Raw genomic sequence first — 11,913 nt, forward strand, 5'->3', positions numbered from 1 at the left:
CATCTGCTGTTGAAGTGAATGGGAAAATCTAAATGTGACTGTAAGCATTCACTACAGTACGTCTAGGTGTGTAGGCAGGTAGATGATTTTAGACCTTCATGTAGAATTGTTATCATTCACCAAATTCTAGAGACTAATTAATACACTATATATACACATATACACACACCAAGAAAGAGAGAGAGACAAAAAACTATCACAAACTTTCCGTTTTCATTTTGACTCCTCCAGTCTAGCCACCTTGTTCTTCCACATCATAGTTTTTAAACATATGCATGTTAAGGAAACTCAGGATTATACCTACCCAAGTGGTTTAATGTGAGGTTATACACCTTTTCCTCTTCCATTGCTTAGAGAATCCAGGAGCTTGAAGCCACTTTGTACAACGCTTTGCAGCAAGAAACAGTGATCAAGTTTGGAGAACTGCTCAGTGAGAAGCAGCAGGAGGAACTTAGGACCGCTGTCGAAAAATTAAGACGGCAGATGCTGAGAAAAAGCAGAGAATATGATTGCCAGATCTTGCAGGAGAGAATGGAGTTGCTTCAGCAGGCACATCAGGTGAGATTCAGAAGAAATACTATTAGGTTTTATCTTGCAAAAATTGGCATTGTTGTCCACTGTTTCATGGCCAATGCATTTGCCCCGTAAAACACCAGCAACAAATCAGGTAGACCTGTGGATTTTGCATTACATAAGGCACCTCCAGACTGGCAGTATTTCACAGGATGGAATCATACCAGGAAATTTGGGTTCACACAATTAAAGAATAAAAGCACTCTGTCACCCTAGTGCAACAGACCTACTTAAAAAAAGAAATGGATTTTTTGCAGTTAGGAAAGTAATGCATTGAAAAGTGGGAAATGAACCAATGATTTACAAAATAAACATCCCACAAGCAAATTAGGATGAAAGTTCAATAAACAGGTTGTCCAGAGGAACTCCAAGTGGTAAATAAGTAAGTACATGCTTTACTCATTTGCAGAAATTAAGGAAACCCAAACTTATTTTTGACATTTTGAGTCTGTGATCGTATATTCACTTCTGGTGACCCGGAAACTGCAATTAATCCAGAATGCGGCAGCTAGACTGGTGACTGGGAGTGGCCGCCGGGACCACATAACACCGGTTCTGAGACATCTGCATTGGCTCCCAGTACGTTTCCGAGCACGATTCAAAGTGTTGGTGCTGACTTTTAAAGCCCTAAACGGCCTCGGTCCTGTATACCTGAAGGAGCGTCTCCACCCCATCGTTCAGCCCGGACACTGACGTCCAGCTCCAAGGGCCTTCTGGCGGTTCCCTCATTGCGAGAAGTGAGGCTACAGGGAACCAGACAGAGGGCCTTCTCGGTAGTGGCGCCCTCCCTGTGGAACGCCCTCCCATCAGATGTCAAGGAGATAAATAATTACCTGACATTCAGAAGACATCTTAAGGCAGCCCTGTTCAGGGAAGTTTTTAATATGTAACGCTGTACTGTTTTTAACACTGATTGGGAGCCGCCCAGAGTGGCTGGGGAAACTCAGCCAGATGGGCGGGGTATAAATAATAAATTATTATTCAATAGGACTTATTTCTGAGTAGACAGGTATCAGATTGCACTGTAAGTAGAGTGCACATTAACTGCTCACCATCAATACAAGTTCTTAATTTAGAAATCTTAAATGGTATTTTCTCTGTCAAAATTCAGCAAACCTAAAGTTTCTTTCTCTTTTTATGTGTGCATTTTATTTCTAGAGGATCAGAGATTTAGAAGATAAAACTGACATCCAGAAGAGACAGATCAAGGATTTAGAAGAAAAGGTTGGTTATTTACATATTTTAAAATGTGTAGAAGCCTAGATAGTTTAATATTTTATGTGTTCCTTTCCGGTTTATTAAGTATAATTGGTGTTAATTAATTGTTCTGTTGCTTTGCATTTTTTACTCTACAGATTGTACTCCATGAAATTTTGCAGAGGCTTTTCTGTAAACCTCTACCTTTCTATTGGAAATCAGCTGTTTCTGATAGAGCTGAGCCAAAATACTCCCTCCTTCACTTCAGTGCCCCCATGACTCATTGTGGATATTTGAAATGAACATGTGAACAGGTGTAAAGAATATGCCCCACTACCCAGCAAGCATGGTTCTTGCTCCCCATTGTTACTGGATGCTATTTTGTTTCCTCCCCACCTAGAAGATATCAGAGTAAGGGCTGAAAACTTTCTGTACCTGCCCTTACTTTGATTTGGCTTCAGGCTGACACCATCAGAATGAGGGCAGGAGCAAAAAACCCTGACTTTGGCATCTTCTAGGTAGGAAAGAACTTTGAAGAATAATTGTGCTTTGTAGCAACACGCACATAATCACTCCAACACTGGAGAAAAGTGATAGAGGACTATGGAAGGAGAAATAAGTTTCAGGATACCTTCCAACCCTCCAGGATGAGTGAAAAAAATGTTCTTTAAATAACTTTCAGCTCAGCACTAGTGTCTATTTACTGCTATCCTATTTTAAAATTTACAAAGGGAAAGAAACACTGGCCTGAGATATTAGTTGTGATTCAGACTTGCAGATTTGCCCATATTTGTGTAATGGCTGATCAAGAGCAGTTTTTGTTTTTAAGTCAGTCTACCCTTCATCGGATTTTTTTCCTTCCTGTTAATTAATCAGACAGCTGGTAGTGCACTTCACAGCAGCAAATGGATTTTAACTGAAGAAGCCATCCAGCCTTTAATCTCTGTGTGAAAATCAAAGCAAAATATTGGCGCTAATCCACCTATGCCATCATGATGGAAATCGTTTCAGGGAAAAGAATCAACCCAAAAGATTTTCCATCATGGTTAAGCACAAATAGTTGATGTTCATAATACAAAGGCTTTCCCTATTTACTATTTTTGCATGACCAAAATGTATCATTCTATCATTTTGCTAGTACAGATTTATGCAGGCTGTCCAGTCTTCCACTCTAACCCTGTGTTGTGATCAAGACATGGGAGCTCCAGTGCACCCAAGGAAATAAAAATTGCACTTCAAAACCCATTCTTGTGCCCTCAAATTGGGTTCTTTCAGTGACATGAATTTTGATTCCTACATGTGCATCTGAGACCACACTTCTTTATCAGATCATAAATCCCCAACTATTCAAAGTCAGCCTAACAGGCTGATTTCCATGGAAATCTGCCAAGCTACTAAGCACGAGGCCTTTAATAATGATTTGTGCCAGTTAAATGTTAACAAAATGGACGCAACCCTATAGTCTAAGTGATGTATCACTTCCAGGAGAAAAGGTTTACTGGAAGTATAATCATTGTAATCACATGTCTAATGGAGTTAGATCCTTATCACATACATCATAGTGAAAATAAATATTATATCCCCGAAAAATAATGTGTTCTTTTCCTCTTCCTCTGCAGTTTCTTTTTCTGTTCTTGTTCTTCTCTCTTGCCTTTATTCTTTGGCCTTGATGTCAAATGTGCCTCTTGAAAGGTAAGACTGCTTTCTTTGTTTTCCCTTAAAATACTAAGCCACACACATACCTCTTTCCAGGTTCTTATCCAAAGCAGCACAGCTGAATATCTAAACCAATGTTGATCCAGAAACAAGATCAATCAAGTGTGTTTCAGACCTTCTACAAAGGGCCATTTCATACATTATGCAGAGGCCAACTTGAGTTTTCCACAGGAAGTTGTAGCCAATCTCAGCTCCCTGAGTGGACCTTTCTGTTGTATGTGTTTGTAAACACATTTATTGCACTCAGACTTTACATTAGATGGTTGCTGTAATGTGTGGTGACCCTAAGGAAATGTGGAATGTTGCCTTTGTCCAGAATATATTATTGGTTGCTTCTAACCTTTGTCCTCTGTCCAGCAATCCTTCCCTCATTATTTTCCATAGCACCAGCTTTTGGTAATATAGAGTGTGAACCGTAAGTCATCATTTGGAGTGACTAGCTTAAGATGCAGAACAACAACAACAACAAAAGATTTCATGGTTTGACTTCTCTTTATGTCTTTAGAGTATAATAAACTAATAGCTACTCACCTAGACTGAACTGTCTTTGAAGACACTATCGAAGTAGAAAAAATACCCCCAAATTTTAAATTTAAAGATTGGTGTCTTCTAAATAAATATAAAGGAAGACACATATCTGGTTGCTTTTCAAGTCTCCTTATTAACAGTTGACATTTTACTTTGATTTGTATAGGTTGTAGCAAGCTGCCAGCAATCGCCACTATGCCCCACTCTCTCCAAACTGGTGTGGGAGACGAGCCAGGAAGGTCACAAGTGTCATTGCCCACTGTGATGACATCACTTGTGGGTGCTGTTTGCTTACCAGCCAGCACCACGATCAGGTGTAGCCATGATTGCTGCCAGCTGGGCAAGAGAGGGCCTAGCTGGGCATTAGAGCCATGTAAATGGTCCAGAGATGCTTAGAAGAGGGAGGAGATGGAAGGAGAGGGGAGAGCAGAGAGACTGGAAGCGGGTGCTACTCTTTAATTAGAGAGGTCATTTGAATGGTCCCCTTTTACCAGACATGCTTTTCTCTTGCTTTCTAGAGCGATTGGCTATACAGAAAAGTCCTCAAAGGGCAGATGCTTCCAAACACACGAAGAAGAGAACACTGTTTACAACCATTGCAAAACAAAGCGACACTCTGTCACTGAGAGACCACACCCACCATGTAGTTTTAAGCCATTACTTCAAGATTTGTTACTTGACAGTTCCCTGTCTAAAGCTACAAGATATGCTGCACTTAATAACATTCTATAAGGAGGGAGACAAATATGCCATCAGCATATATCACTAGGATTTTTATTTTATTTTTTATGGTGAAGAATCAGCAAGCAAACCACATTCAGTCGATTGAGTAAAGGTATGCCAGGCAAGGAACCAAAGTTACTATGAACAATCTATCCCTGCTGTGCAGGGGGGTTATTTTAAACACGGACACCAACTTCCCATGAAAGTCATCGATAATAAAGGGGACAGAGCAGAAGAAACGTATCCAGGACTCTTAAGGGGACAGTGACAATAAAACAGTTGATGTGGAAAGTCTGGCTTTCTTAATACAGGGACGCTTTCTCTCTCTCTCTCTCTCTCTCTGATTTTAAACTCAGGAACAATGACAGCTGCAATGTGAACAAAAGGGGGGGAAACATACTCTGTTTTTGTTTCATAATGGTTTGAAACTGACAATGGGATAGACGTGGTTGGAATGTTAATCTACTGCTGCTTGCAGTATAGCATGGGTGATCCATCTAGTGAGAATGCCTGACAGTGCTCTTGAGGATTCCTAACAATGCTGTAGCCTTATTTGTCGCCAGGGTCCTTCTGCAAAGGGAGGATGGCTGTTACATCAAGTGAAGAACTTGACAAGGACGCAACACTCATTTCACTAACCGTTTAATGTATCTTCGGCCACTGGAATGGGGCGGAAAGGTCCTCCGACAAAGAAATAGCTGTGTCAGAGAGGAAGCAAATGCCTGTTAATCTAACCTCAGCTTCCGAAGAGTTTCTGCCTCCACTCACTTGTACAAGTGAAATCCTCCTAAACAATTTGTTTTCCCCTGTCATGTTGTGTTTTCCCAGTTGGCCGCATGAACCAAAACGATGAAACCTAGGATGTACCCTTTATTATCTCACCCATACATGACCAGTACATATCTTGCTGTTGAGATTAGGCTTGCGTTCATCATCAAGGCCTGCCTTTTAATGCAGCATTTATCTTCCAGGTGACAAATAACTCTCACTTGATTTTGCAAGGTTTCTTGTTGGATGTAGCACCTGCTTGTGGAAATTCCTGCTTGGAATCCTTGGTTTGTGTTTGAAGAAGTTCTGATGACTGGCAACGTGCATTGAGGGCGGATGTCATCCCTGTGCTGAAGGCAGCAGTAGAGCCTGGTTTGTTATATAGCGTGCGGAGAACCTCAGCTCTGTTCCCAGAAGCCTGCACTGACCTTCTCTTCCATTTTACCACCTTATGCCTCTTCTCCCTTACAGAGATGGGAGAAAAAGCAAGGACTTATCTTCCACCTGTGCACCTGCAGAATTTAAATACATTTAGAAATATGAATACGGCAAGCATAGAATTTGCTTGTGGTTGTTTGCTCCTAATAACAGTGGCCAACATAAGATTATGCTATGCATTGCTTAGCATTCAAAATGGGGGCTTCATACAGACATAAAGCAAAGTCTCTGATTTTTTAAATGCTGGAATACTGCAAGAGCACCCATTGGTTCATTGCCATGCCATCATGTCTAACATTCATGCACATTTATCACCCCTACCTGCTCAGAACTGTCCTCCTGTTAGTGCCTTGTAAAGGCACAGTACCAAACATTCATACAATCAAGAAAATCAGTAATGAAGGGATGAACAACATTCTTACCTACAGTAGATCCGCACCGCAATGTTAGTCTTATATCAGTTGAGTTTGCCGCAGCAACACCTTGAAAGCATGAAGCTATGTGGCTAGGGTTACCCATGCAACTGCCCCTGGTGCCCATGAAGGTTTTAAGATCCTCCTTATGAGGTGGTGACCTCCCACCTACCTGGAAAAGCACATAGAAATGAAAGAGGAAGTATTAAGAACCACAGATCTTGCACTTTCAGTTACTGCCATGGTGCAAAGTATGGATGTGAGGCATGGATCCCATCCAAACCACCAGTCATGTCATAGGTCACCTCTGTGACCTTAGGTGTGTTTTGTGACTTCTTGGTGGTTTTGTTATTATTACAAATAATGAGGATTCGTGCCTTGGATCCATGTTTTTTATCATATTGGCAAGCCCTGGATCTGTCTTCTTTATTGTGCAGTCTACCAAGGTTGGCTTTAACTTGATGATGGTTTAGGGGACTGGAGGGTATAAAAACATGCAAATTCAACAGGATCCATTTTAATTCCACTGGATTCGACTTTTATTCAGACCCCATGGCAAAGCAAAGTTTATGTGTGCGTTTTCTCCCAGCCAAAGGCTCACAAGCTCTGTTTCTCAGATGTGTCCATGATCCCTTGTAACAGCTTGTCAGAAAACAGATGCATTGAAGGTTACATTCTAACATGCTTTATTGCTAAAGTAAAACTTACATAAGAGATTCTGTACAGTTCTGATTACAACCTAGGTTCAGAGTCACTCCTCCTCTAGCTCTGTCCCTTGTCCTCTCACACTACATCTTCCAGCATTCAATGCTCCAAGCCCATGGCTGATTACTAGCAATACTTTCATACCCTCCAATATTCCTCAGAAAATAGGGATGTTCTATTCTACATCAGTAGAATTAATCTTAGATCACCACAGAGCATAAAATGAGACAAAGGTTCCATAGGTGTCACTTTCCTCCACCACAAAGGAATAGCACTCAGCAAAATCAGTAGCGGTAAGAAATTGGTCCTTCAGAGAAGCTTGCCTACCATAATTGATCCTGTCAGTAAGGAACAGCTTGCTGTGTTCTGTCACTTAAAGTGATAGAAGCTCTATCCATTTTCTGCGTCTTGTCCATTATATTATGTCCCTTTTGCAATATGATGAGTGCAGATCGGTACTGAATGGTTAAGGTACTTTGCTGAGCAAAGTTTGTAACATCTCAGTTTGGAAACAAAACACTGTGGTTTTCTATCTGCTTGCTATCATTACTTTTCTATGCGTCACACTCATTTGTCTCTTAGCATCTTGTGAGAAGCCAGGATAGAGTTTACTTCCCAACGTTAAACCTGAATTTGGTCCCAAAATTCTTGTGCAGAGGTTTGCTGCACCACAAAGAGTTGTATCTCCCATACAAGATGCTGAGTAGCCAGCATTGTCTTCTGCACCTGACCTAAATACTGAAAAAGAGCTTGCTTTGTCTTACCACAGTGTGGATTGATTCTGTCAAGTCAGGTTAAGGCTATGAAAAGGCACCTACAGTAAATCTTCCCTGCAGAACAGGGCTGTGATTTTCTTTGAAGCTATTTCCTTTGCGCTTTGGAATACCAGAAGGCTAAATCAGCTTACTTCTGCTGCAATTTACATGGAACCTTACAAGATGCAGTATGTGTTGCAGGGCATGTCCACACTGTGTGTTTGCAGCTTTTGCCATTCCTGTTTAAATTACGTAGTCCACGTGACGAATCTCAACACTAATCTCAACGCTTTCCCCCAGAAAATTCCCAGTTTACCCAAAATGGGGATAATCCAATAAATTGTGGGGAATCAGGCTCCAAAACACTCCACTTATTTTGTTCCAGTGTCTTTGAGTGGATCATTCATCACTATCTACTACTCTCATTTCCATGCTTCTTCAAAACATTCATTTCTTTTTCTGCTGTGCTCCGCTATTTCTGGCATGCCCCTGAATGGAAGAGGAAGCCATAGCAATCAATCTATCATCTATCTATTATCTATCTATCGTTTGATCCTTCACATTTGCATAAAACTGCACAAGCAAAAAACATTAAAAATATCTACAAGAGATACTGCACAGCAATCTGAAAATTGTGCTCAGAAATTACGGTTGCTTTCATTTATTCCCCAGGCAAAACCCTCAATGGAGAAGCATAGCCTCAAAAACAGCTCAACAACTTTGCCCTTCCCCCAATAAAGCTCAACAACTTTGCCGCACAAAAAGCTCAACAGCTTTTAAAGTTAGGACTTGCTGAAAGGTGCTTGTGCTAACCTGTTGAGTGAATACAGTTCTCAGGTACCACTTGCATTCTCCCAGCAAAATGAAAACCAACCTCCATTTTATGTTTCGTGTGCTCTTATTATTTATCGTCTCCATTTTTGTGTACATTTCATTTGACATCTCAGAATTCTAGGCATTGCAGGTTTACTACCATATCCCTGGTGAGTGGATAAATATTTACCTGAGAAATATATCCCTTTATCAGCACTCTTTAAATTAACAATAACACTGCCCAGAATGGGATCTACAATTTTCAATTTTCTGCAATTTCAATTTTCTGGAATCTAGCAAAAAGTATGCATATCACTGATGGTAAGAGAAAATGGCTGGTTGATGGAATTTTTGTTTTCATGAATTGGGGCCAGGAGTGAAAAAGAGCCATGTAGGCAAATGGAATACCCACACAATTATCTTTATTCCCCCAGTGGAAATAACTGCTGTCAGATGAAATACAGTTTATGAGATGCCATTTTATGGTAATTCTTACCTTATCTTCAAATTGTCTGAGGCCCTGTAATTACTGTGGAATCCACCTTCAGTATACAAAATATTTCCCATTCTTTCAGGGAGAGAGTGTTGTTCATCCCATCGAGCCAGATTTCCATTGCTAAAAATACAGGCATACACACACACACACACACACACACACACACACACAGACAGGTCCTGTGACCGTCTTATATTTTCTCTCGTTAGCACTGATGCAATATTTGCAATGTAAAACATGCATTGCCCTTTAACACTACATCCCTGAATTCTAAAATATGCAAATAATTATGGCAGTCATATGTAGGGGCAAATAACATTGGTACTATGCCACTCAATTTATAGCATTTCCCAAACATGTGGCTTGGAATTAAGACCCTTTAGAATCCTGCAATAGCAGCCCAGAATGCTGCAATATGATTTTCATTGTACCACGGGGTCTTTGGGCCAGTGCTGCCATTTTTGCTATATCCATTTTTGTTTTGTTTGAAATGTACACCATTATAGGACTGCTTCCTGAATACCCAGTTTCGCACTTTAGAGTGCTTTTAACATATGGAAATTTGCCTTGTGTGCCCACATGCCAGTTACCACAGGTGGTGCCAATTATTCCTCTGAATACATCAATAAAAAAACAGTCCAAATATGAACAACTTGTACCTTCATTGGATAACAACTGTCTGATGTGACCTTATGTTTTAATCTTGTATATGCCTACCATGTTCTCTGTTCTGATCTACTGCAAATATCATTCATATAATGTGTAATTTACATGCCTATGTCTTTCAATTTTATGCATTTTTACCATTTGGGATCTCCAGTATTGAGTAACTCAGATTTGGTTCCTGTAAAGACCCATGGGTCTTCAGCTATAGACAAGAAGGTTGCTTTGTCAGTCTATGGCATTTTGTCTTCTGTCACACTGTTCTTGTTACGAGACATAGTTTGATTTCTACTTAAATGAATGGCTAAATTTTCATGGATTTCCATGGTTTTTCCAGTCCTTCCATGGGAAGATGGAACTGCTTAAGGTGATGTTCCACAGCATTCTTAGCATGCTGAAGAAATTTACGTTTTCAGTTCTGTCTTTGGTATTGAAATATGTTCCTTGTGTATGCATGTTCATCTCACTTTCTCTAATACATTCAGCCAACTTTCATTAAGGCTCTGAAGGAGGGTGGACAACCCCCAGCCCCTTGGTGACAATTCTGTGACTCATATAGTACAGAGTGGTCTGTCGGATTTGCTCTGTAGACTTTGGAGGCGCTTTTCTCTCTCTTCAGTGCAACACAATCTGTGCCTAATATTCTTGACACTGACTTTGCAAACCCTCTGCTGATCAAAATGAGTTCACCTTTTGAAATATGTACGTAGAAGCAAATACATGCATATGTTACTGTACATATATCTATCTCCAGTGTATATAGTAGGATGCTCTTAGATCTTATAAAAAAAAGTGTACTTCCAATTCTAAGAATGAGGATGTGGGGCCAAGGGTGGTTCAAAGGTGATGTGACTAGTGTGAATGAATGGCATGACTTTCAGCTCCTGGGGAATTTGGTGGCAAATCTGCAGTTCCACCCTGCAGTGAAACTGCAGCCGTTGCACCATTCCCAGCTAAGCAGGCCTCTCTGTGCATGTACAGATAGACCTAGTGCATCATCAAAGCCAGAGGTGGCCTGGACTCACCAGAATCTGGTACTTCAGACAAGTGGAATCAGGACTTCCAAATTCCAAAAGAAGTTATGGAGCATTCAAAGTGGGTGGGGCGAATCAGTGTCCACTGAGCCTTTTCCTGAAATGGAGTCCACGGCACCGCCCAGTTTGAGCAGTTCCTCTTGTTTCAGTTTGGCATCTCATTGACAATTCAAATGTTTTCTTTTTAACCTCAGCGTGTGACTCTTTTCGGGCTCTTTTTTGCCATGTGGCCCCTCAATTGACAAGGAGCATGGAGAAAGACCCCTCAAACTGACCTTTGAAGTGCACATAAGGGGGAAATGCTTTGAATGGCAAACTCTGGGCAAAAGATAGTCCCACATCACGCAGTTCAGCAGTATTACTACTCACATGGATCACAGTGGCAAGCCTTCTCTTTTGACATATCAAAAGGGCACATTATATAGTTTACTTGTAACTACAGCAAACTTCCCAGTTTCTCGATTTGAGGGCAGTATGAAGACACTGTGAATCTCCAAAGTGTTTCTCTCTGCTCTATCCCGTTTGGACTAAGCTAGCCAACCCCTTTTTAATCCCACTGCATTTAGATTCAGCAAATTGCTCCTGCGTTGGACAAAAGTTCCACTTTCTCTCCACTGCATCTCCCTGTATATAAATTGATCCCATTTTTGTGTCTATAATTCCAGAAGAGAATTGTAAATTATTTGGCAGAATGACCCTTTGATAAACACTGCGGCCATGTATATGTACTGTACGTATTAACGTGTAGATGAGAATCCTTATTGTATGTAAAGTTTTATGAATGGTTATTTTTTAATTTATGTATTTAATATAGGATTCAATGACCTCTGGTGTTTTAGTTTGTATAAAAAAAATAAAAATAAAACAGCAGCATTTTTTAAAACTTCACTTTACATTAATGGATGTGTTATCCACAGCTTGTTTGAAATCTATTTTGAAACAATACAGAGACAGTAATAAAGCAACACACCTGCTTCCTGCCATGTGCTATATTTTCACAGGAAAGTGAGCAGAGTGTGAGAAAATAACAAGTTTCAGGAGTTGTGCCAGGGATCATCAGGGATCAGCCTCAGGACTTGTTTTCAACATAT

At 40.5% G+C, this 11,913-nt stretch overlaps 1 protein-coding gene across 7 annotated transcripts in view; it reads left to right on the top strand.

The window, feature by feature from the left end:
* The window catches only part of JAKMIP2 (janus kinase and microtubule interacting protein 2), a 91,555-nt gene extending 79,845 nt beyond the window's left edge, over positions 1 to 11,710 (top strand). For 5 of the 7 annotated variants that reach the window (XM_077924472.1, XM_028717884.2, XM_077924473.1 and 2 more), the window contains 3 exons: positions 355 to 558; positions 1,732 to 1,797; positions 4,533 to 11,710. In XM_077924472.1, coding sequence (XP_077780598.1) covers positions 355 to 558; positions 1,732 to 1,797; positions 4,533 to 4,640 — 378 coding nt within the window. In that variant the 3' untranslated portion in view covers positions 4,641 to 11,710. Of the gene's footprint in view, positions 1 to 354; positions 559 to 1,731; positions 1,798 to 3,389; positions 3,967 to 4,532 lie in introns of all 7 variants that reach the window. The other 2 variants (XR_003705211.2, XM_028717882.2) reach the window with 2 other exon arrangements.
* Positions 11,711 to 11,913: the final 203 nt, after the last annotated feature.

Source organism: Podarcis muralis, chromosome 2 (genome assembly GCF_964188315.1).
Source record: "Podarcis muralis chromosome 2, rPodMur119.hap1.1, whole genome shotgun sequence".
Taxonomy (NCBI): domain Eukaryota; kingdom Metazoa; phylum Chordata; class Lepidosauria; order Squamata; family Lacertidae; genus Podarcis; species Podarcis muralis.